At 39.9% G+C, this 26,662-nt stretch overlaps 1 protein-coding gene and 1 long non-coding RNA gene across 3 annotated transcripts in view; one reads left to right on the top strand and one right to left on the bottom strand.

Annotated features, from left to right (window-relative positions):
* Positions 1-289: 289 nt before the first annotated feature.
* MARCHF11 (membrane associated ring-CH-type finger 11) overlaps positions 290-26,662 on the bottom strand; it is a 167,591-nt gene continuing 141,218 nt past the window's right edge. For both annotated transcript variants that reach the window (XM_082380361.1, XM_082380360.1), the window contains exons 3-4: positions 25,456-25,648; positions 290-3,612 (exon numbers count right to left, since the gene is read on the bottom strand). In XM_082380361.1, coding sequence (XP_082236487.1) covers positions 3,290-3,612; positions 25,456-25,648 — 516 coding nt within the window. In that variant the 3' untranslated portion in view covers positions 290-3,289. The remainder of the gene's footprint in view (positions 3,613-25,455; positions 25,649-26,662) is intronic.
* LOC309623437 lies at positions 3,524-20,822 on the top strand. Its single transcript, XR_014241385.1, has 2 exons — positions 3,524-8,636; positions 14,078-20,822. It is a non-coding gene; the product is annotated as an uncharacterized lncRNA (long non-coding RNA).

Genomic DNA, 26,662 nt, shown 5'->3' on the forward strand with positions numbered 1-26,662 from the left:
CCTCAGTGATGCCTTCTCCAGTTGCCTCAGGGCAACCTGACTGCTCCTGTGGACCGTCACTGCCCTCCACTCACCTGTGGCCTGACACTTACCATGTTGGGCGGCACTTCACCCACTCTGAGTCTCCCTGTGAAGCTGGGTCATTCCGTGGCCACAGCTCACGGTGTCTGGCACACAGCAGGTACCCCATCAATGTTTGTTCTGCAGATTAGTGGTTGAAAAGAGACAGACTGGATACAGGTCTAAGTTTCTATATATTTGAAAAGATTTTAAAAGTATTTCCAACTAATTTCTTTTTTTTTTTTACCACAAATGGTTTTGAGATTTAAGGCAGCCTGAGTTTGAATTACAGCATTCACAATTGAAATTTAATTGTTTATATCATAACTCATACGGCATATTAGAATTTTATTTATTTATTTATTGGTCCCCTGCCCACACTCCCGTGTGGCATGTGGGATCTTAGCTCCCCAACCAGGGATGGAAACCATGCCCCTTGCAGTGGAAGCATGGAGCCTTAATCACTGGACCATCAGGGAAGTCCCTAGAATTTTTACTTTTAAGCAGTGAATTCAATTCTCTAAATGCACCTATCCCACCCTCCACCCAGAGTGTTTGAGTCTCTATGTAATCGTATCATGGATTGTACATTTTGTTGAGTGGAAATTCTGCCAGATCCTTATTCCAATATTGATTTGTGTCACATATGGGTGTGTGAGTGTGTGTGGGCATGTTAGGAGCTGGGGCCTATGAAGATGGTGAGGGAAGAAAATGGGTGTAGACAAAAGGGGCATCCAAAGTGCAAGGCCCTGGGAAGGAGGGGAAGCTTGGGGCACACGTTCCTTTCAGGCTGACAAACCCACTGTGCGTCTCATCTCCAGGTGTCTCTGCCTTGTGCACCCCATACAGGGGTTACAGAGAGAGGGTTTCCCATCCTCTGCCCCTCCTTGCTTTTGAGTGAGCTGATATGAATACAAAGGTGTACACTAGTTGGAATACAAACGTGTATGCTTGCTAAATACTGGAGCAGTGATAGTCTAATCTGTGTCTAAAGTCTCTTTATCTGGTATTTTTAACACAATGCTCTAAACAACAGCACCCACAATTATTCTCCATTAAATGTGGTGCCACTGATGACTTCCCTTAGTAATTAAAGTGTCCAGGACAAGTACCCACACCTGCGGGGCACAAATAATGGATTGCTGCTTTGACAGCAGGTCTGCATCCCTGGCTTCTCTATTAAACAGTCTGCCTTCCTGTCCCAGGTGGCAAAACTCAGGGCAGAGACCAGGTTGATAGGACTGATCTCCACCTCTCAGTGCCTCACCCAGGATTGTGCTCATGTGACGTCAGATTCAAACAATCAACAACACTCTCATTTCCTAGATGTGCCCCGAAAGAGTGGTTGAATTTTCCTTCTTTCGTTACTTACTGATTCTTCATATTTCTGCAAATGGTCACATCTTTAATTCATTTGTGACACAGTTTTTCAACTGGGAAAATATTATTTCAAGTTTTGGTAGAATTTGCTATGTAGGAATCATAATGCTACCTGTAAATGTTAACTATTCTATTATGAATCATTCAAAGGTTATTTTTAGAAAATATTAATAGAATGTAAAGCATTTTACTTCATATGCTTTAAAATCTAATCATCAATTACTTCAAATGACCTACATGTCCAACTCCTGTTTCTAAGGAAAGCATGACCTCCTGCCTCCTCATCTATTCTGTTGCTACCCATTAAAATATGCCATTTACCTCTATTAGAAGGAGAAAAATGTGCAAAATCCCCAGGTATCACTATTTAGCAACCTGTTCCTGGGGAGTCAATAGCCTCATTTTTCTTTTCCTCTTTTCATTTGAAAAATACTTATCTAGTAAAAGAGAAACATTTCTCGCTGCTGGAGAATATATTTCCCAGGACTTCATTAAACCAAGTAATAGAATCAGTGTTTAGATGATTAAATAGGTATATAAGTTTTCACAAAAAGAAAATCTAATTAAGATGGTACTCATAGAAATCAAGACACGAATAATTAACAAAAATAATTGCGGCTGGTCTATGAGAGGGCTATGCAAATGTGAGGCAGTGTTATTACACGTGCAATGGTGTAACATTTTGGTGAGCTTTTAGGGTTATAAGTATGCAGGGTGCCCTGCCTGTGTAATATGTACTGCAGGACAGGCACACCTCGTTTTATTGCGCTTCATTTTTTTTTTTTTTTTTTAAATCGTGCTTCGCAGACATTGCGTTTTTTACAGATTGAAGGTTTAGGGCAGCCCTGTGTCAAGCAAGTCTATTGGCACCATTTTTCCAACAACATTTGCTCACTTCGTGTGTCTGTGTCACATTTTGGTAATTCTTGCAATATTTCAAATTTTTCCATTATTATACTTGTTATGGTGACTTGGGATCAGTGATCTTTGATGTTATTATTATAACTTGAAGGTTCAGATGATGGCTAGCATATTTTAGATTTTTAGATTAAGGTATGTACATTGTTTTTTTAAGAATTAATGCTATTGCACACTTAACAGACTGAAGTATAGTGTAAACATAACTTTTATATGCTCTGGGAAACCAAAACATTTGAGTGGTTTGCTTTATTGAGATACTTTATTGCGGGTCTGGAACTGAACCTGCAATATCTTCAAAGTATGCCTGTAAGACTATTTTATTCCAATTATCTTTATCTTTTTACAAGCTCTCTGTACTGTTTCAGAAGTTAGAAAACAAGCCATAATTCCTAGAACTTGCATTCCTGGTGACAGGTTAATTCATCCCACACAAAAAGTCATGCTCAAGTTTGCCAACCAGCCTGAGGCATGAGGAAGACCAGTGCATCACAGAAGCACCTCTGTGCTTCGTCCTTGATGGGCACTTTGGAATTTGCCCACAGCATTCTAAACTCTTCCCCATTGGTAGCATGCCTGAAAAATTACACATGGAGCAAAACGTTTGATAAAAATATATTTAAAACAAGCAAGAAAAAAATAGTTTTGACCTTAAGGATAACGTTCGTCATTCTTTTAACCAAGTAGAGTCAAATAATATGTATAATGATTTCAAGTACCAACTTATAAAAGATGTGATAAATCAGGAAGCAAAGAACAGGAGGACTCTTTTTTTCAGAAAAATGTATTTGCAATTCAAATGTTCATATAAAAAGCATAGATTTTAAAAAGTTCATAGATGTGTGTTTTTAGAAGTGCTATGGTTTTGCCATTCATTGCAATTACATTCCAAAATGTGCAGGGTGGTCCACACCGCACCTTCTTAGCTTTGTCACACTGAAGTCACTCTCATCACAACCTCCCCCGAGCTGTTATCTTCTGACAAATCTTCATGGCGCCTCATCCGATTGAACAGATGTAATAACATGTAGCCACACTGAAACCTTGGGGAGGTCAACTGTGTTGGGTGGACCAAGTTCCTGTTTCGTAGAGCCGTCAATGGCAACCATAAAGTTCTGCTTGTGGAAGACTCTCCCCGGCTACTTTCTTCGATGTCTGTGGCTTTGTCATAATTTAATACATCCCAGTGTAAGTTGACAGCTCGCCAGCGTTTAAACACTCTGTAAACTGCAGCTCCTTCATGGACAATGAGACCTAAATTTGAGGGAAAAATGAAAAAGACTGCTCATCATCAGAAGTTGAGAATGTTATTTTGTATACAAGTATGATTAAAGAAATAGTCAATTCTCTGTTACGCATCATCATCAAAAACGTGGTATTCTCACTGCTTAAATACTATGTCTAATGGTAAGCTACTACCTGTATTACGCAGGAGTTGTCAATATTCAAAAATAAGAATCCACTGACATGCAGACAGTAAAGTCATCATGGGTATAAATTACTTGCTCCATTATGGCTCAGAACATGCTTAGGTATTTACGTTGCCTTAGGAGAACCATTAGGTTCGTTTATTCATTCAGCATCTCTTTCTTGAGTGCCCACTGTGAGCCAAGCAATGTGTTAGGGACTTGGTCCCAGTTGGCAATTTGATTTGCGAAAGAGACAAATATCAAGGTCACTGCCATCTCCCCAGCTTCTAGAACAATGCCTGACACACAGGAGATACGATCGAACCTTTTGTTATTTTTCCTCTCCTCAACAATTCAACAGATATTTATTAAGCGCATACTTGAGAGCTTTATGTATATTATCTCATTTATTTCTCACCACCCCCTCACAAAGTAAGTATTAGCATGTCTCCCATTTTACAAACAAAAAGTTGCTCAAGAGCAGACAGGTGGCAGCAGTGGAGCAGGGATTCAAACCCAGGCAGGCGGGCTCCAGAGGGCTCTTTGCTGCTATACAGGGAATTGATGATTACACATTTCTGAGACAAACGTTCAGGAAAGTAAACAAAATAATACGGGAACCTTGGGGACTACAAACTAGCCATCCGTAAGTCGGATATGGTGCCCTGTTGCATAGCTCCATCTCCACCATCCACCCCAGATCCCACCATACCCTGCATTTTTCACACGTTTATATTTCAGTGTGTAGTCCAAAAGCTTTTGAATCTGTGACCTATCACAAAAAGGATTCCCTGGTGGGGAGGTCCCTTCAGATAGAAAAGTGGGGAGGAGCTTCTCTTAGAGGAATTTGAAATTCCATTGAAAGTTGGAGGAGAAGCCAATGAAGTCTTTCTTAAGATGGAATATGGCATGTAAGGAGGATGTGTCAGTTTTGACACAATTACTTTTAACCAAAATTTGAAAATGAGAAGATCCTATCACCTCCTAGCATTTAGAATCTTGGGAGTATGTCCTAGAGAAACTCTCATAAATATGAAAAAGGAAGCATGTTCAAAAATGTTTATTACATATTTGTTTGAGAAAAAAATCGCAAACAATCTCAATGTCCATCCTGAGAAGAATGGATAAATTGTACTGGGTGGATCCAAAGGACTACAGCAATGAAAGAGAAGGGAACAAAGTCACATGCACTAACACGGATAAATCTTAAAATAATAGTGGAAATCTCAAAGCCACATAACAAATGAAAATTTCAGAAGTATAAATGATTGGAGTGAAGAAATACTATACATTTTTATGGATACAGGTACATATGGTTAAAATGTTAAAACATGCATGGGAATAATAACCATTAAATTCATGATAGTGGGGGGGGGGTGAAATTGGAGAGAGGCTTCAAAGAGGGCTTTCTATTGTGTCTTTAATATCGTGGTTTTTTTAAGCTGGTTGGTGGGGATATGAATGTTTAATGTGTTATTCTACATACTTTTCATGTACCCAAATAATTCATAATTTCAAAAATTATGGAAAATTTATTTGGAAAGTTGACCTAAGATGGGTTGAAGAATAGACAACAGAAGTAAGGGAGACAGATAAGGAGGTTACCACATTATATGTGAAAAGCAGAGTGTTAGCAGCAAGGAGAACACAGAGAAACAAAGTAATAAACTTGTCAGAGGAAAAATTGACAGAAATTATAAATGCAAGAAGGGGGAAAAAAAATCAGAGGCTCACATTTTTAAGGCTAGAAGACTGGGTGACTGAAAGGATGATAGTAACCTTCCCAGAGGTATAATGAGTATGGGTTTTGAACAAGTTTTTATTGAGGAGATTATTTCTTTTTTTTTTGTCAACTAAAACAATGCCACATAGGTGATGGAGATACCCAGTCTTTGGAAAATCACACCTACCTAATATGAGAATTTAAATTTTACATCTATCCCTTACCAGGAGATAAACTTCTGGCACACGTGACTTAAGAGCATTCCAAAGATACTAACATAGGCCACTAAAAAATGCATGTGCTCTAATAAATAAAAACGTCTTAAGCCCAATTATTGTACACCGCCAAAATAATGAGAAGTAATGTAAACTTCTGTTAATCATAGCAATTCACTTGTTTGATTCTTTTTTCCTAAGGAATAATCAGAGTTGACCCAACTGACCAGATGTTTTGGGGAAACAGTCAGAATTATAAGTCAAGACTACCAGATTTTAATTGGTAATTCTAATATTAGCTTTCTGAAATCTCCCTGGCTAATGATTTAACTTTTCTGGTTCTGTTTTTCCTTCTTAAAATGCAATTGCAATACCTAATCTATACATTCAGTGGGATGGTATGAATATAAACTGGAATTCATCAACTATAGAGCACTCAGATTTCTTTGGAGATGGTAACTATCTAAATACAAGACATTATTATTGATTAAAAAATCAATAGTGAATCTATGTGGCGAGGAGCATTCATTCACACTAATCATAAGACCATTACAGTCTGTGACAGGTTCATTCTTGGTAAGTGCAGTGATGGGGGGCTGACTTCACCAGGGGAAACCACTCATTTCACAGGATCCTCTTCTTTTTTTTTTAATGATTTCCTTTGAAAGGCCAGAAATCAGATCATTTACTCAAGCTGAAAGTCATTTTCTGGGAATATATTCCTGGTAGCACTTTTCTAAACATTATACATAAATCTACCCAACATGCAGAAATAAATCCCACAGGTTTTTATAGTACATTTTGAACTGAACTTAAAGAAAGAGAACTACTTGAAGTTCTCATGAAGACATAGTCCTCTTGAATTTCCAGCTCCATGTGCTGCTTCTTCATTGCATTCAGGTTATGAGTGATGTTTAGACTTTGCTTTATTCCCCATGAAAGTTTGGAATTACTCCTCATCCTCTAGAGGCTTAAATTTTACTGAAATAGGAGGAACCCCATCTCACCCTCCTTTGTAATGTACACTTTTCCCCTTTCTCCTTAAGATTTTTCTGGGGCAGTGGCAAATGCCATTTGTACTAGTGGTTACGAGAAGCCTTGACTACTGTGATCATTGAAATCCAGAGGTAAGGATTCATTTAACTCTAGTTCAATGTGTTGAGAATCTGGCTATTAAAAATCGTACTGCCCTCCTGTCTTACTGATGATAGGTCCCCTCTTGTTTCAAAACTGATCAGTTCACATCCTTGAGTAGCCTTCACTCTCTGTGTAATACCTCAAGTTAAGCCTTAAAATGAATCTGTCACCTTGACATTGCAGGTCATAGGAAGACAGGCTTGGATTTGCTTCATCTGAGTCACTAACTCTGAAGGGAAAAGCAATGATAATTTCTATAAAATGTAAATATTAAATATTTTATGCCAACAAGGTGTGATTCATGGGAACTTGGGGTTTTGAAATTTGAGGAGCGTGTGTGTGTAGGTGTCCCTGCGTGTGCAGTTCGTTGTTTCGTATCATTTTCTTGCCAGTAACATTAATTGGAGCATTCCCTTATTGATGTGCAAAGAAACATTTTTGTTAGGGAATAATCTTTAACGACAGAGCAGATTTAAGTATTTTCTGGTTTAATTGAAATAAAAGCACAGTGTTTTATGCAAGTAAAATATATCCCAAATTTGGAAGTGGTGCGTTAGCTGAAATTCTTACAAGGTAGTAGAAAATGGGCTAACCACCCACGAAATAATGGGAGGACTCTCAAGGTACACAGACTCACACATGTGCATGTGTGCGCACACACATACACACTCACCATTCGTCTATGTTTATTTCAATATAGACAAATGGTGTGTTACAATTAACAGAGACTTGCAAAATTTATGTTCAAATACAGACAAATGTTGATATTAACTACCAAACCACTAGTCTAACCATTTCACTTCTTGTGTTGCTTGTTTCAGCTTTTGTTTGAATAGATTTGGTCATTTTTCATAATTTAAAAACTAAATTTTTATCAAGGATCTGTTCTGTGCCAAGCGCTTTTACATGCACAATTTTCATTTAATCTTGACTGTGACTCTACAAATATGTATTATTGAATAGTTTCATTGTTAAGGAAATTGAGACCTAGAGAGATTTAGCCAATTGTCCTACATTATGAAGATATCAGCTCTGAGAAGGAAGCCCAAAACTTGTCTATATGTAAACCTTGACTGCTACAGTGCTAGTCATTCTAAATATCCAGTGGATGGCAGCCTCTCCTAGTCAAAGAATGACCAACTGAAAGAGATATTGCTATGGACTGAATGTTTGTATCTCCCCCAAATTCATATGTTGAAGCCCCAATCTGCAACATGATGGTATTTGGAGGTGGAATCTTTGGGAGGTAATTCATGAGGGTGATTAATGCCCTTATAAATAGAGGAAGAGACATAAGTTTTCTGTGTGTGTGTGTGTGTGTGTGTGTGTGTGTGTGTATGTGTGTGTGCATGCACCAAGGAAAGGCCATGTGACAATATAACGAGAAGATGGCTGTCTGCAAACCAAGAAGAGAGCCCTCACCAGACTGAATGTGCCAGCACCTTGACCTTGGACTTACCACAGCCTTCAGAACTGTAAGAAATAAATGTTTGTTGTTTAAGCCACCCAGGCTGTGGTATTTCGTTATAGCAGCTCAAACAGGCTAAGACAGACCTGGTATATAAACTACATCATCCTCATTTAAAATATGAGTAAATTAAGCCCTGGAGACTACGATTTGGGCAAAGTTATACAATTAGTTGCCATTTTTAATATCCTTGTGTGTCACCGACACTGTTTCATCTCTAGGAGTGCCAATAAAACAGTGCCTTCCATCTGTCCCCATCCTAGGAGAGAAAAGGGTTGAGGAACCTTATAGGAAGGCAACACTGTAAGTGGTGAACACTCCATCTGGTAAGCTGCACTCATCCTGAGCTTTCCCAAGAAATGTAAGATCCTGATAACACAACCTAAACGCCTGTGTGCTGTTCAATCACAGAGACCCTTGGGAAAGCTAAAGAGCTCGCAGCAGATATTTGGCCAGAAAAGGCTCTCTTGATTGTGAAAATGTCCAAGATTTCTCAGTTAAATTTAACCATTCTCCCTGGCCAAGATTCTCATTCTCATTCTCTCTCTCTCTCTCTCTCTCTCTCTCTCTCTCACTCTCTCTCTCCCCCTACCTCTCTCAGTGAGTTTCCATATAACCAAACTCTATACATATAATCTGTGTCATTCTGGAAAGTCAGTGTGCACCAGGAGCAGAATGGTGACTTTGGGGCCCCTATAGTTACAGTTAAGAAGAACAGATTAGAGAAGATTAGAGTCAACCTCATAAAGTGGCTCCACTGTTTAGTCCTTAATTCCCACTGGAACTTGGGGAAGACCAGAGTGTGGTTGCACAAAAGAGGGTTAACTAAATGAGACTGTGGCCCAAGATACCCTTTGTTGGGATCATCGTTGCTAGAATGTAATCAAACGCATGAATCCTCCTGGCACATCTGCCTAAGATACTCTACATTTAAATGCCAACCATTATGGAAACTTAGATATAAGGGTAGAGGTAATCACTTTAAAAGTCACTCTTCCATTGTTGAATCTTGTTAATATGAATCTTGAAGAAATAACCACAAGTCATTTCTATATATACTGAATGGTTTTTGTTGGGACTCAACTATATATGAAGCTTAAAGTAAAACAAAAACCAGGAAAGAAAAAGAAAAGCAAAAATATAAAACTTAAAGAGAGATACAAAGATTGAAAGACAATACATATTCCATTACAGAAATCACTAAGCTCACAAAAGAAAGCTATCATCAGCTGATATCCTAAAATCTAGGCCTCTGGGAACTACAATATCCTGATTATATATGGGGATTTTTGTGAAACATATTTCCAATATTGCCCATCAGAACAAATAATGAAAAGAAATATCCTACATAAAATGTACTCATATCTCTAAAAGATGAGTTGATTTTTCTATTGTTGAATACTATATATATATATATATATATATATATATATATATATATAATAAGAACCAAGTTGAGAATGGCAGGCTGGTCATGAAAGTTTAAAGCTCAGGGGTTCAAACACAGATTCATCATTAGCATTGGTAGCAAAATCTTCTTTGTTAAGAAATGTGATAAGGACAACGAATTATTCAGAAACTTTCCACAACATGAAAACCCTTGACACTAGAGGCTGGCTAGTTTCCACATATGGGTGATCTAATCCACCTCACCCCCAAAGTAAAGAACAGCACACATGAAGAAATGATTATGACAATGATTATGACAATAGAGCCTAAATGACTGTTTCTCTGAGAGCACACAAAAGGAAATTCATGGTGTTTGTCTTACGACACTGCCACCCTCTATGTCTTCCTCTGCACTCAATGAAATCTGCCGTCATCAGCCTGGTTGCAAAGACCACATTCGTGCTGTTCCTTCAATGCTGATGACCAACACTGCCTGGGCACAGAACAAGACGCAAAGGGAAATTTTAACATGGAGTGTAACCTCTCACTAGCTGGCAGTGAGGGAAGCACCCCCTTTTCTAGAAGGTCCTGACATAGGTTGGATCTGGTTCTTAACCTACCATCTTTATTTCAGTTAACGATCATCCCCCAAGTCAGTTAAGCTGAAACCCAAGAATCACCTAGTCTATCCTCTTGCACTAAATTCTTCTAATTCTGTCTTCTTAGCAAATCTGAGATAAAACCATGAAGCAGAGAATCATCTATCTGTGACCCCAATCAGTCATGTTGCTCCCTGAGGACAGGAACCCTATTCCTACTTCAATTACTGTCATGAACCCAATAGTTACAAAATGACTGTGCCCAGGCCAAAAGCCTAAGAGGCAGACATGGATTCCTCTCTTCTATTTCTAGGCAAAATAGGAGAATAAAAAAATGCTGTCCATTTATCTGACCACTGGCTCTTCTAAGAAGCCAATCCATCAATCAATTATTTTAATGATTTTTTTTCTTCCTTAGTAGAGAGGAGATTCCCCTGAACTTTCAATTACTAGCCCTGGAGCACAAATCTACCATAGGCATATTCACAGAATATTCCTCAAAAGCTGCAAACTTGTTATACATTATAAAATACATGGTATGTTAATTTTTAAAAAGAAGGATTAAAAGAATTCACTGGAGAGAAGAATTGTTATACTATCTAAGTTTCCATCCAAAAGTGCTTGAGGAAAAAAAGATCTATGGATATGATTATTTCAATAAAAGAAATAAAGGAATGAGTCCAATACTTTTATAGATAATAAAGGTATCCTAGAGTTCCCCTATAACTGGGAGCATGATTTAGAATCGGTTTAATTTCAGCTGAATGCAACTCCAATTCTGTCCTTCAATTCATGGACGGATGGAACACCTGGTAGCAAAGAGTAACATCATATCACAGAGATGAGAAGTTGTCAAACGTAGTCACTGAATTTCAAAATTAGGAAATATTGGGTATGATTTAACCCAACCTGTTCATATGGGGGGGATGAAGTCTCCGAAGCCCAGAGAAGTGACATGGCTGGACCAATGGGCCACAGTTAAGTGTCCAAGCCCAGAATCAGAGCCAGACCCCTGATGCCTGATCCAATGCACTCCCTCTGCAAGAACTCAGATCTCAGGAGCCACCCCTGGCTGAAGCTGGTCCGCACTGGTGTCTATTTGGCCCAAGGGATATTACACTGACTATGAAGTAGACAGAATCAAAATCTCTTTTCAGACTAAGATGGTCAGTTCTCCTCTGGCCTTTATTCTAAAGTGTGCATTGCAGCATCTGGGTAGGAGATGGGAGTGATCCTCCCAGTTTATAAAATAAATAACTCTGCAAACCTCAATATTACTGTATTTGGTTAAAAAGCCTATCAATGTCTATCTTCTGTGTTAATTAACGCCTCAAGGATTGGGAATCTACTTTGGTAGATTTCCATTTGTTTCCCACACTCTGGACCAAAGCCAGTTCTTAGAAGGAGTCTATTAGTGCACTTTTCCTAGTGGCAAGTCGAAATATGTACAACTAATTTTCCCTTCCATCTCCAATGGATAAACTGTCTACTCCAAACTTGCAGATTATGATTTTATTAATCTTTGGGGTAAACAATACATGTATTGATTGTTCCATTTCAGGGGTGAGAACAGCATTTTAAAAGTTTTAATTGAAGTATCTAATTAAAACCTGTTTATCTTTGGACCTGACATAGGCTATTTCACATTTGTTGGCTTTGCTTTTCATTTCTCTTAAATCACACAGACTGTGGGTAAAAATTCCAAACAGAAGCTGCCATCTCAGCATAAGTACAGTTTCTAACTCTTTGAATTCATCCACATAACATCAGTAAGATTTTTTAATTGAAAAAGCAATAAAAATTTTTAACCTGAATATAAAAATGCTCAGATCTTAAGTTTCTTTAATATTCTATTCTGTGATCTAGCAAGAAAATTCAAGGTTGAGATGTGATTCTTTACATCAAGAAACTGTTTCACTCAGAATAATGCAAAGAGAGAGAAATGGCTTTTGGTATGGTATATTAAATACTTTCCATTCTCTTTACTAATGTTTCTGTATGTTTTGGTTCTATGAATTTACAATAAATAAAGGCTTCACAAATCAGCTACATTATTTTGGGTTTCTAGGGAAAATTTTTTCTCCATTTCTGATCTAAAATCAGTAGTTTAAGAAAGTATTTATTCCTGATTCCATGCCTTAGGCGTTTGAGACAGCAACTAACGAAGTAGGTTCACTTTATTGAATAGACAACATTTTGTAAATTAGCCATTTGAGTTCACCATATAAGGAGATAGATAGAATTAATCACATAAATATTTTTACACAGGCTCTGGAGCCACAGTGTCCGGAGTCCAATCTTGGGTCCCTCTTCCAATCTGTGTGACCTCCGGAAACGGGTTAATGGCGCCTGAGTTTTCGCATCTCTGAGGTGAGGAGAACAGTACCTACACCTCACAGGGTTGTTGTGAGGACTGAGTGTGAAAATGCAGGTAAAGTGCTTAGAATGTTGCCTGGACCAGGGTAAGCACACTCTTAGCCATCACCGGAGATTTGGTTTTTAAACCTCCTTTCAACATATCTGGAAGCAGTTGAAAACATACACAGGCTCCATTTCTATGCTCCTCTGTGCTTCCTCATGAGCCAGAGACACCCAGTCAGCACAACACAGTCCCGTACCCTCCGTGTTCTAAGTAGCAGCATCGTTTACAAAAATCATGTTCACACCCTCTGTAGTGAGAAAGTTCTTTGCTGCAAAATAGTGTGAAGCCAGGAGGCCCCCAAAGAGGGAGGCCCCCAAAGAGGTCGGTGCCAGTTCTGAAGAACAATCTCCAGGTTCTTAGGTTAAGGGAGCTGTGTCATCTTGTCATGGTTCCCATTACCAAGGTCTACTCTGCTTTCTCTTCCAAGGACAACTTCCCATGTCCAAGTTGAATTGGCCTCTTTAATAACCTCATTTTAGAGTAGCCTAGGGATGTACTCATATCTCTCTAAAGTTGTTGCAATTGTTCCAACTCTCATGTGTTTAGAAATCACACAACTACTCTCGTGGAAAACAGTAAAGACAAAGAAAGAGTGAAGTCGCACAAAACACACGCGCACGCGCGAATGCTCACGTACAGAGTGAAGCCATAAGGGAGGTCCCCTCCTGACGCCTCAGCTGCTCCCTACAATCTCAGATGATTTGTCCCCTGACTCCTGGATCTCCTCAGCCCCACAGATCCACACTCTTCAGGTCCATGTGGAAGACCTGACCATGACCTGACCTGCATAACCCTTGCCCTCTGCTGTCCCTCCTTCACTCCACCCCGGGCCTTTCCCTTCCAGAAACTGGTCCAACTGCAAAAGCCCTGACACTGTACCAGCACTGCTGACAACCGCCACCTCCAGTGCTTCTCACTCACCTGCTTTCTTCCTTTCAATGAGTGCACCCGTTCTACTTCCTGCAGACCTCGAGCCCCTCTACAGGGCAATCGTTCCCCAATCTGCCAGCTTCTTCCTGGCTCTGGCTCCTTCCCCAGCCACTGAGAAAGCAACCCCATCCTGGAATCACCCTCCACCACTCCAGGTGAAGGGCAAGGCTGATCTCGCTGCTGGTCTTCCAGCAGCTCTGTATATAAAACCTCAGCCTAGCCCAGTCTCACCATTTCACCGCTCTGCACTCACTCTCAGCGCTAGTGGGTAAGAATGCACAGCCTCATAGCCCTGGATGTTGGGGCCACCCCCGGCCCAGCCCCGGGAGGGCACTCAATCATGCCCAGTGGTTCTGCATGTCTCCTGGCTCAGCTCCCCTCCCCAAAGCCCTGCGCTGCTGATTGTCATTTTTAATTCTCTCCGCAGACTCCTGTCCCCACGCTGTGCCTTCTCTGTCTCCACAGATGACCATTCTATCTGCCTGCCAGAGAAAGGGGAGATCTTTGGCAAGGAGGACCATCCGTTTACCCTCCCAGAACAGCGTATGCGGCATCTCCAGCTGCGCCCACCCTCTCCGCCCCCGCCTGCCCATCTCAGGGGTGAGGGGCCCCTTCCTGTGCAAGACACGGACCTCTCCTCTGTGTGCTGGGCTCTATCTCCGCACCTCAGGGGCATCAAGCTGTCCCCTCCCACCTGGATTTTCAATCTGCCTTCTGATTTCTTCTAGGTCTGTCTTCTCAGCATTTTGCTCAAACCTTGCTCCACCATTAAAACAAATAAACAGGAACTTTCCTCAATTCTACCTGCCCCCCCACCCCAGATTCTACCCTCTTTTAACTGTGCCCCTTTTCAGCCAAGACTTATAAACTTACATTTTGAGCCCCTTCTGCCTATCCCAGCCATTCTCAGCAATCTTGTGTCTATCCACTGAACCCCCATATTGCCAGATCCAGTGATAACGTTTTGTCTTGATTTCACCTACTCTTGATAAGGCATCTGGCACTGTTGGCCACTTGCTCCTCTGCCCCCAAGTCCCTTCTGCACCTCGCCCGAGCCCACTCTCTCCTTCTGTGGCCACACTCCTCTCTCCGCCTGCTCTCTCTCTCTGTCTCACTGTGCTCCTTAAACTGCCACTCATATCACCCGAATCACTTTCCCTCGCAGACGCTGGTTTCAACCACCAGATATAAATCCCCAGCTCAAATTTCCAACCTTAAGTATGATTAACCTTCCCCCACCTGCACTCACATGTATTTCTCTCCTGGCACTTTCCACGTTGTATTTTAATTGCTTATTTCCCTGACTGTCTCTTGCCAGCAGCTGGAGAGCAGGGAGGATGCTATATTCCAAAAGCTTTTCTGCAAAGGCCCAGATAGTAAATATTGTAGGTCATGCACACATCATGGTCCCCCTTTGATGAGGCTGCAAGCACTCACTGACAACACATCAGTGAATGGATATGACTGGGTTCCAAGAAAACTTTTTTTATGGCCACTGAAATTTATATTTGATATAACTTTCATATGCAGTGAAATGATATTCTTCTTTTAATGTTTGACCATTTCAAAATCATTCTTAGATCATGGATTATACAAAAACAGGCAGCAGACTGTGAACTATTTGTATTTCTATCCTGTTCTTTATTATTGGGACACAATAAATACCCAGTGAATGTTGGCCCAATAGATGACTAATACTTATTTGGCTAAACTGCCCCAACTGAGACAGGCTGAAAGAGTCACACTATTTCCTATGGAGGAAACAAAAGTCAACAATAACGATATATTTGGTCTGCTGCTCGGCTAATCATGTCCATGTTTCTCCAAAAGAACTTGAACTGTACCAGGTCACAAGAGGGGAAGGTTTGGGGTTGGGTTGGGTTTTCTCCCCCAGGAGGAGGCCTAAAGAGTTAACTCACTTTGAGAGACCATTTCAGGCACAGCCCTGAGGACAAGTAGCAAAAGCAAGCTCCTTTCTACATTCTCTCCTGGGGTTTTAAAGGCATCGATACCACTAATAACAAACTAGGATAATCATCTTTGGAAAAACTGGTAAACATCAGTGTGATCAAGGCATAGAATAGCCTATAATTGGTTCTTCCAGAGTAAAGAGATAATAACGGCCTGCTTCTCAAAGCATATAAAGGGTAAAGATCTAACGATGTTGAATTACAAGGGCCCATTCTGCCTCTCCGTCCAAGGGGCCTGGCTAGATTCTAAGTGAAGCTGGGGCATTTCCTGGGGCATCAAGCACACTAATACATTCTGAGATCAGGAAATAATGATCTGTGCTTGTAAAGGAATTCTGCTCTGAGAAATGATTCCAAACAAGTCAGGAGGGCATTCGAATCTGGTAACAGTCACGGCTGCAAAGATAACAGACCAACCAGCGCGGCCCACCTCGCAGGCCAGTCCTCGCCTGGGAGGAAGTTTGAAGGGAAGCCCAGGGGGGGCTCTGGGCCGGAGCAGAAGGTCTCTGTCCAGCGGCTGGGCAAGGGTCTCCCAAGTGGCCAAACTGAGACGCTGGAGGGACGTTGGTCCCCGATCAAATTAGAGATCAGGAAACAGAAGCAGGAAATGGAGCAGAGGTGGCTGGCAGTCCTCTCCCGTCTGGAGGGCAAACTGCGATAGGACGATTCAAAAAGGAAACACCGGGCTCATCGACTTCCTTAGTCATTTTGCCAGACACTGTTCGAGCTGAGCTGCGTTTTTCTCACGCCTTACGGTTCACGCAGACTCACCCACATCCGCGCTTCCTATGAAACTCGGAGCGAGACGAGGGCAACAACGCCTCCCATCACCCGCTGCAACCTAAAGTGCCAACCGGGCACTCAAGCAGCCTCTGCGTCGCCCCCCAGCCCCCCGCCTCCCCTCCGTGGCTGAATGTGGACCTACTGGCGTCCGAGCTCCGTTTTCCTGAGTGACCCCGGTGACTCAGATCCCAAACTTGGTGGTAGTGGTGGTGACTGGGGTGGGAGGGGGTGGAGAGTGATGAAAGGTGGGCTCCGCCCACCAAAAAAATCTACTTTACGTAGATTTGAAATCTTACGATCAAACTCCCTGACAATTTTAAATGGGTTGGCGCTGTACCATTTGGCGGCCCTGAGAAGAGGTGTCCCCACTTCCCAGAGAGAAAGTCTCTTCGATGCGGAGACGCCCCATGTCAGGTCACACTGGACTGACTCCGTGGTCCAGGCTGTCCCCCGGGAGGGCTGAGACGTCTGTCCGGCATCCACAAGCCGCTCTGCGAAGGACAGCGCCCCACAGGCCCTCGGGAGTGTGGTGAACTTGAGTGTTCTCTTGGTAGGTTTACATCTTTCTCCTGGAACTATTTGATAACTTTTATATTTGTCCATAAATATACTGCAGCTTAAAAAAATGCTATCTCTCTATCACGACCCGCGAGCTGAACTTTTTATAAATCCCTCCAACTGCTGTCCTTTCAGTCACACATCTGTATGGTCATGACCCTGTGTGACAAGGTCAGAAGCAGAAGCCCTCTGGAGGGTGCTCCCCAGCAAACCCATTTTTTTCCGCTCTAAATTATGGCATGTTTCAATTCCAATGTTAATTTCTTTCAGTAAATATGTTTTCACCTAAAATACTTTAAGAAATATTGTCACCTTCTGAATCATGCTGGGAAATGCCAGCGAGCATGGACAATTTTAAACAGGGGATGGTTTCAATGTCATTTATATTTTGCTTGGAATGCATTAGAATTTTCTTCCCTTAGTTGATTCACTTTCTTATGCTTTGCTTATGCTAATTGGGTTATACGTGTTGAAAATGAGCCACAGGAAGGAAGATGACCTAAACGCACCATTTTAGGTGGAAATAACCCTGGCATTCAATAGACAACTGGTCATCCTCCGTGGCAAGGACTCATTTGTGGTAACCAAGACTCTGATTATCCTGAAATTCTTTGTCAAACTTCTTCACCTTTCCTCATATAATATCAAAAAAATAGAAAACGTACACTTTACATTTCACATCAATAAAATGTTAAATCATGTGTTACTGTTAGCTGCTCTATCTGGAGAAAAAAATAGCAAAGTAAAGCAATACCAAAAGCAAGAGAGAATTACTGTGTCTTTTAAAAAGTAAATATAGGTCTTATATCATCAATCCAAAACCATAGGAATAGGTTGTATTTATGTATTTATTGTTCTAAAGTTCTATAATGAAATGTGAATAAAAGTTACCAACTGGTAACTCTAAATAGTTTTCTTACATGTGCCCAAGCAGCTTTAGCTAGATATATTACCAACTGTGAAAAACAGATTTTCAAAAGGGCCATGATATATATAAGAATTTATCTGAATTTAAAAAAAATTATTTAGATTTGAAACTTAGGAAAAGAAAACTTCATGTTGAAGAGTATGAGATTTCTGCAGAAGAAGCGTTCTTCAATATGGACTATAATTGATACAGAAAGAAGAAGAAACTTTGATCAGATCCTCGTCCTAGTATATTTCAGGTTATTTTTGAATACCATACTGAAATACTGTATCTGCGCTATAAACACTGCACTGATTCTTTTAGAAAATAAAATCCAGCAGGGGTGATCCAGATCACTGCCTCTCAAAACCCCTGGCTTCTCCATGTTTAGGAGCTCTGGGGTCAGTTTCTTCTGCCTATTATACTGTTGACACTGAGGGGATTTCACTTTTCAATCTCTTCTTTTCGTGTAGTAAATGCTCCCTGAAATTGCTTTAAGAAAAATTGCTTCCCTCTGTCGCATGGCTCTGTGGCTAAAGTACCGATTCTGTTATTGCTGGATCTCCTGATTATTCTATTTCTCAAATTCAAGTGCAAGCATGCAGAACAGAAGAGGTACACACACACACACACACACACACACACACACACACACACACACACAGAGGAAACCAGCAGCAACCAGAAGTACCTCTCAGGGCGCTTTTGAAATAATGAGATAAAGTATAAGATGATTGTTTATGCCGTCCTGCTTTTGAAAGCTTCACGTGGCATCCCTGGTGTCCCCCAAAGATGCCAGGCAGGATGAGCCGCATAGCAGCAATGCCCGCTCTTACTTGCTTAGATAAAATTGCCCCACAAACCTAAATTGTCATAGAATGGATCTTTAAGAAAACCACTAGAACGGGGTTAAATATAGTCCAAACTACAAATGACAATGTCAAAAAGCAAACTGTGAAGAGGCTGTCTTTTCTCCACTGTATATGCTTGCCTCCTTTATCAAAGATAAGGTGGCCATATGTGCGTGGGTTTATCTCTGGGCTTTCTATCCTGTTCCATTGATCTATGTTTCTGTTTTTGTGCCAGTACCAAACTGTCTTGATTACTGTAGCTTTGTAGTATAGTCTGAAGTCAGGGAGCCTGATTCCTCCAGCTCCATTTTTCGTTCTCAAGATTGCTTTGGCTATTCGGGGTCTTTTGTGTTTCCATACAAATTGTGAAATTTTTTGTTCTAGTTCTGTGAAAAAATGCCAGTGGTAGTTTGATAGGGATTGCATTGAATCTGTAGATTGCTTGGGTAGTAGAGTCATTTTCACAATGTTGATTCTTCCAATCCAAGAACATGGTATATCTCTCCATCTATTTGTATCATCTTTAATTTCTTTCATCAGTGTCTTATAATTTTCTGCATACAGGTCTTTTGTCTCCTTAGGTAGGTTTATTCCAAGATATTTTATTCTTTTTGTTGCAATGGTAAACGGGAGTGTTTTCTTAATTTCACTTTCAGATTTTTCATCATTAGTGTATAGGAATGCAGCCTCTTCAATAAGTGGTGATGGGAAAACTGGACAGGTACATGTAAAAGTATGAAATTAGAACACTCCCTAACACCATACACAAAAATAAACTCAAAATGGATTAAAGACCTAAATGTAAGGCCAGACACTATCAAACTCTTAGAGGAAAACATAGGCAGAACACTCTATGACATAAATCACAGCAAGATCCTTTTTGACCCAACTCCTAGAGAAATGGAAATAAAAACACAAATAAACAAATGGGACCTAATGAAACTTCAAAGCTTTTGCACAGCAAAGGAAACCATAAACAAGACCAAAAGACAACCCTCAGAATGGGAGAAAATATTTGCAAATGAAGCAACTGACAAAGGATTAATCTCCAAGATTTACAAGCAGCTCATGCAGCTCAATAACAAAAAAACAAACAACCCAATCCAAAAATGGGCAGAAGACCTAAATAGACATTTCTCCAAAGAAGATTTACAGATTGCCAACAAACATATGAAAGAATGCTCAACATCATTAATCATTAGAGAAATGCAAATCAAAACTACAATGAGGTATCATCTCACACCGGTCAGAATGGCCATCATCAAAAAATCTAGAAACAATAAATGCTGGAGAGGGTGTGGAGAAAAGGGAACCCTCTTGCACTGTTGGTGGGAATGTAAATTGATACATCCACTATGGAGAACCGTATGGAGGTTCCTTAAAAAACTAAAAATAGAACTACCATATGACCCAGCAATCCCACTACTGGGCATATACCCTGAGAAAACCATAATTCAAAAAGAGTCATGTACCAAAATGTTCATTGCAGCTCTGTTTACAATAGCCAGGACATGGAAGCAACCTAAGTGTCCATCATCAGATGAATGGATAAAGAAGATGTGGCACATATATACCATGGAATATTACTCAGCCATAAAAAGAAACGAAATGGAGTTATTTGTAGTGAGGTGGATGGAGTTAGAGTCTGTCATACAGAGTAAAGTAAGTCAGAAAGAGAAAAACAAATACAGTATGCTAACACATATATATGGAATCTAAGGGAAAAAAAAAAGGGTCATGAAGAACCTAGTGGCAAGATGGGAATAAAGACACAGACCTATTAGAGAATGGATTTGAGGATATGGGGAGGGGGAAGGGTAAGATGTGACAAAGAGAGAGAGTGGCATGGACATATATACACTACCAAACGTAAAATAGATAGCTAGTGGGAAGCAGCCGCATAGCACAGGGAGATCAGCTCTGTGCTTTGTGACCACCTAGAGGGGTGGGATAGGGAGGGTGGGAGGGAGGGAGATGCAAGAGGGAAGAGATATGGGAACATATGTATATGTGTAACTGATTCACTTTGTTATAAAGCAGAAACTAACACACCATTGTAAAGCAATTATACTCCAATAAAGATGTTAAAAAAAAGAAGCAAACTGTGAAAAAGATCTGGAGGATACACATCAAAATGTTGAGAGGGGACATTTCTGCAAAGGAAGTGACATAACAAAAGGGCAGTGTGAGGGAAATCGTCTTTTTTAAAACTTTACATATTTCACAATTGTAAACACAAAATGTTTTTTAATTTGAATAGGCATATATTTATACTGTGAGGACGATTAAGACAATCTTTTAAAAGAACAGAAGTAATTCAAGTTTTTAAATTTTGTAGCCATAACCAGTTCCTTCCCTTATCATCCCAGGGAAGATACAAATATTTTCCCGACGTGGTTTTGGCACTAACTTGGAGTGTTAATGAGATTAGGTATAAGCACTGCTACCTCTGTTTCGGGAATCCCATTTTTCGTTTTAGTTTGTTGCTTCTACAAAGAGACTGAACTCACCTCATGAGGTTCTACCAGACACTGACGAGACTTGGTAAACTGCCCTCACCTTCCAGAGGCAAGGTAATCAAATGACTCCCCGTCCTTATGGCCGAGTCTTACTTAGTCCCTCATTTCTGTGAGTCATTCACAAACGTATTTCTCTCGTGGCCCAAGCTTCCCTTGAGTTACACGGCGGATGGAAGTGTTTTATGTGCGAAGCGTGGAGCTGAGACCCAGGTCCTGTGCCCGGAGCCTTCGCCAGGCATTTGCTTTTCATTTCTAAGTTTGCTAATCTTTCTTTGTCCACTGTGCAAATCTTCTTAGGGAGCCAATGCAGGCCTGCTGTGATTATTACTTCTCCCTAAATTGCTGACCCTGGGCTACAACATCTTGGTGATTTAAATCCTTTATATTAGTTTTCCTGGTGCACAATCATAGTCTGAATGCCATCTATGTAAATATTTAAAAGAGCTCCACAAATATAATACAAAGTTATATCTCTTTGTACTTCATTTCCTTAAGACGTCTCCCTCTAACAGCTCTTTGTTTATCTCTTAACCACCACCCTCTCACCTTTAATACCCTTCTCCTAATACTCTTGAACTCATTTTCACTTTATTCATCTCTCATGGAACACAGTTACTTTATCATTTAGGAAATACAGCCTGTTTATATAGACAAGGTGAAACTTGTTCATCAAACCCTCACACATTTACCATTCCATCATCTAGAAATCTGTCCAATATGGTAGCCACATGTGATTGAGTTAAATTTAAATTAATTTAAATAAAATTAAATTTAAGATTCAGTTTCTCATTCTCACTAACTACATTTCAAGTGCTCAACAGCTAAATGTAGCTAGTGTCCATTGTATTGGACAACACAGATATACAACATTTTCATCACTGCAGAAAGTTCTGTTGGACAGCCCTGATCTAGGTATTTGAACAATAATGGTACCTAGACCCTTGGGATAATTCAAACTTTAACAGTAAGAAGAAACTGGATCTTGGGAAAGCAGAAAATGTTTTACATAAAAATAAATGAAAGCAACAAACAAATTTACTTTGCCTGGAAATAAATAAATTTCCCCAAGTAAATAAATTTTCTACAAACCTTTACTTTTCTATTTAACAATCCAATAAAAATCTCTTCCTAAACATTACATACACTGGCTGGATTATAACATTTTTTTGATTCTGCAATAATCTTCTGTGGATTTGCAGAATTCTTTTTTAAGAAGAACATTTATGAAGCTGTCAATCTGCTCCTTTTCATTTAGGTATAAACAAGTTTGAAAAGCTTGGATGAACAGGAATACGGGCATGTTTCCAACCACTTTAAAGCCCTCTGTATGGGGAGCCAATCCTACATCCTCCAACGGTGACAGCGGGGCCATCTCCCCACTTGCCAAGCATCCCTTCATCCATCAGCCCGCTTGGCTATCACTTCCCCCATGAAATCTGCCTGAAAATGTGCCCTCCCTGCATAAAACAGCCAGCATCAATCTCCCCCTGCTTTGTCTGACTACCATCTCCTGTGCATACATCTATCACTCTGCACATCCAGCTGAATTCTAGTTATTTCCACGTCTGTCCTGTTCTTGTGGCTGGGAGCTCTTAGGGGGACACGAAAGTGACCGACTCTCATTTGCATCCCCAGCACTTAGTACTGTGTTTGACACATACAAAGTTTATTGAACTGAGCTGAACAAATCGGACTCAGAGTTGAAAAGCCTGCTTTTCACTCTAACTCTGACTCCGCTCTTGCAGTCAGGGGTATCTGAGGTATAATCAATGTAATCTACTTTGTTACTGTCTACATTTAATTAGAAGACATTTTAATTAATTCGAAATGCTAGCAGGAGCTATTACCTGCTATGATCCAGTTGGCTATTGGTAGCCTACATGTATTTGCTTTTCTGACTATAGTGGTTTCTCAATTTCTTGGGAAAAAAAAAATAAGATTTTCTCTGGGTCCAAACAGGCTAATTAATGAGATTGCCAAATGAAATGAGCACTGTTGTTCAATCTGAATTCTTTAATATTTTTCAAAATATACATAAACTATCATATGATGGGATTTTGATTTGATGAACAAAAAGACAATGAAAAGTATTGTCAATATTTAAAACTTAGATAAAAATCCACTCTCCAAAGCTTATTCAGGAAAATGTCAATTGGTTTTTGTTCCTAAGAAACTCGACTTTATAAAAAGGGCAAACACCCAGATTTCAAAAGGGAGGCCCAAAGACGTCATACTTTGTCAAAAAGATCATTAGTTTATACGTATGTGCTCTTAAAACCAGAATCCTAATAATCTTGATTAAAAGACTGGCATTAACAATGAAAAGTTAAGATATAATAACTCAGCATTAAATGCAGGCTGTGGAATTCAAGAAAATGATTTCCTAACCAAGAAATACATGGCCCTTTTCAGTGCTGTAATAAAGTCAACTGGAAGTTTTTTCCCTTCAGGTTGGATTGGGAGCCTAATGGCTCTTTTGCTTGTCATCTCCCCTTTTAATATCAGTGGAATACCACGTTTTATAACTTTTATGTTGAAATATAGAATAAACACTATTTCTGAATTTGCTGAGGGATTTGTAGAACAATTTTGTAATCCTTCTTAATTTAAAGCAATACCCCAGAGACTATATTTGTATAGAGATTTAGAATTTCCAAATGCTTACATATGCATTGTCACATTTAATGCAAATTGTTCATATACATGATTAGCTCAATTATTCAGGCAACATCTGTTCAGTTTATATATTATTCATGACATTTCCCTCCCTTCTGTTTTCGTTTCTGGCCTGAAATTTTATACATTTCTTTCTTATTAGTCTTATATTAGTAACAAGAGAGGAAAGAAGAAAAGGAGGTGAAATCCAAGCTGATCATATTTTTTAAATGTATAGAGTTCTTTTAGAAAAAAATGAGACTATTAAAACTGCTAGTTAAATTACGGGTCTAGTGAGTAGAGGCATTAATTTAGGTGGTTTAAAGTATTTCAATGTTTGTGACTTATTTAAATACTCTTAATCTACAACTTCCAGTTAATAGCACAATTATTTTATAATAGCTATTTCCTTTATTTAAGCCTGTGTGCTAGGGATGCTTATTCCCATCTTTATAGGTGAGAGAAGAGGAATATGGAGAGACGAAGTTGATCTATCCAAGCAGAGGCCAGCGTTACAAACCAAGGCACTTGATCCCAGGTTGAGAATCCTTTCCCTGAAATCAGCTGCTCTCAAGCTTCATCGCACCTTGGCGAGCTTGTGAACACAGACTGCTGGGGAGGGAGGCACCTGGAAGTTTCTGATTCAGCAGATCTAGGGTGGGTCCTGAGAATGTGCATTTCTCAAAAAAGCACTGCAGATGCTGCTGCCATGGGTGGCCCTTGGACCATTCTTTGCAAACCACGGCTGCCTCCCTCAACTCTTTTTACATCCTTTAAGCTGTAAACCACATCAGAGCAGGGAGTCTCCTGGATACGGTGCTGTCTCTCTACATCTCCATCTCCTATTGCCAACTGGTCACCACCACAATGCCTGTGGCACCTCACACACACCGGGTAGATGCTGCATGAATAGAATCAACCTCCATTTTCCCATGGTATAAGGGAAACAAGAGATGGGTTAAGTGAAACACGTATGGAACCTTTTTTGTACAGTCTATTTAAGCTAAAATGTACTATCCTTTATTTCTCTTCTAAGCCACTGAATTTAATAAGTGAAACAAAGAGGCACAGGACAGCAAGGAAAACTGTCCCCAAGTCCTTACCCTTCCAAGGGGCCCTTTATGCCCTCGGAGTCACCACACCACCATGTAAGACCTCCAGGTTATCAGTGCTCTCCCCAGATGTACAATATCGCCATTGGCACTAGTCAGTGCTTTCCCAGCTTTGTGAGGGGGATTTATTTGCTCCTATCCCTTAGAAATAAATGACTATCCTTCCATCGCCCACCCCAAATAATTTCTTCAACTCCTCCTTCTTTGTATTGCAAAATAGATCACTTTAAACGGGCATTATCCTGTTCATTTTTTCAGACTACTTGAGAATAGAGATGCTATGCTTTTTGAGAAAAGTGGCGAGATTGTGAAGCCCCAGATAGTCAAGGAGCTGGATAACCAAGGTCACGTGAACCACAACATTCTGTGTTAGATCCAACTGATGAAAACGTAAGAGCTGCAAGAAATGGATTACTGACAGTTTGTTAACGTTGAAGGTCATGATCTTACCTATGCACACTAGATCCATAAAACCATACATTCCATAGCAGATTTGGAAAAGGATGTCCTTCCTCTGCCACACTGCATAGGGGCTGAAGGCCGACCAGAGGAGCCAGGTCACACTCGCTATTAAGAACAGGGATCCTAGGATTACAGCAATCATCTGAACTTTCTCAACCAGTGTTATAGAAATGCTTTGCCACTAAAAGAAAAACAGAGGCATGTAAGAAAAAGGTGCTGTGTATAATTGAAAAAGAAAAAAAAAAACATTTTCAGCCCCATGTTTCTCTTCATGTTAGACCCTTTTCAATCTGATCGGCCCCCAAACGAATTTTTCCATTTCATCCAGGCTATAAAAAATAGACAAGCAGATAAAGATTAATGAATGGCCTCTACTTCATTATTTTCAGTAATTCACCATTCTACAAGTTTAATCTAGTTTTATTCCAGATAACCACACTGAGTGTGAATGGCTGAGGAATGTTTAGCACCTAGGAATCACATTATCATCTTTCACATGTGCATGAAATTAAATACACTCTGAAGAAATATGGTGAGGACTCTTCTATTTGGAAATTTATTTTGCTCTTAAAACATTTGGCTACTGCAAAAAAAGGGAATTATCTCTTTTTTTATGAAAAAATGTAAAAAGCAAATAAATAAGCTATATAAGAACATCCGTGAAAGAGTCATTTAACACACTGAAATAATTATAAGGGAACTAGAAAATTGTATGTTATCTGTTACTGGTACATTTCATATGCTCAGATATTACTGGCCATTCATTATCTAATGAGTAATCCATGAAGCCATTCTTGTCAAGATTTAGAATTTGTACTTGAAGGAGTATCTTTGAAACTCACAAACTGTGTAAGCACACACCATTCAATGGAGAAAGTAATTTGGTGTCTGAAGCATCAACGTTTGAGAGGGTTTATAGTATAAATGATGAAAAATCTTTCAAGGGTGTTATCAACTTGAGAGAATTAATTAGTCATGTTCTCACTTTCACATCGCTGAGACAGAAACAAGACTAGAATTTCTGTTATAGTCTGCCAGTAAACAATGAAACTCAAAACAACCTGCACAATCTCCCTGTGTGTGAGAGTTACGGCTGCTGCAACATGTGGCTTGTCAGAAGAATCCCTAAACAGTTTAAATAACCTTGAAAAAACGAACTTGAACAGTCAGCATCCATTGGGTGAATCTGATATTT

Source organism: Balaenoptera borealis, assembly GCF_965194805.1.
Source record: "Balaenoptera borealis genome assembly, chromosome: 2".
Taxonomy (NCBI): Eukaryota; Metazoa; Chordata; class Mammalia; order Artiodactyla; family Balaenopteridae; genus Balaenoptera; species Balaenoptera borealis.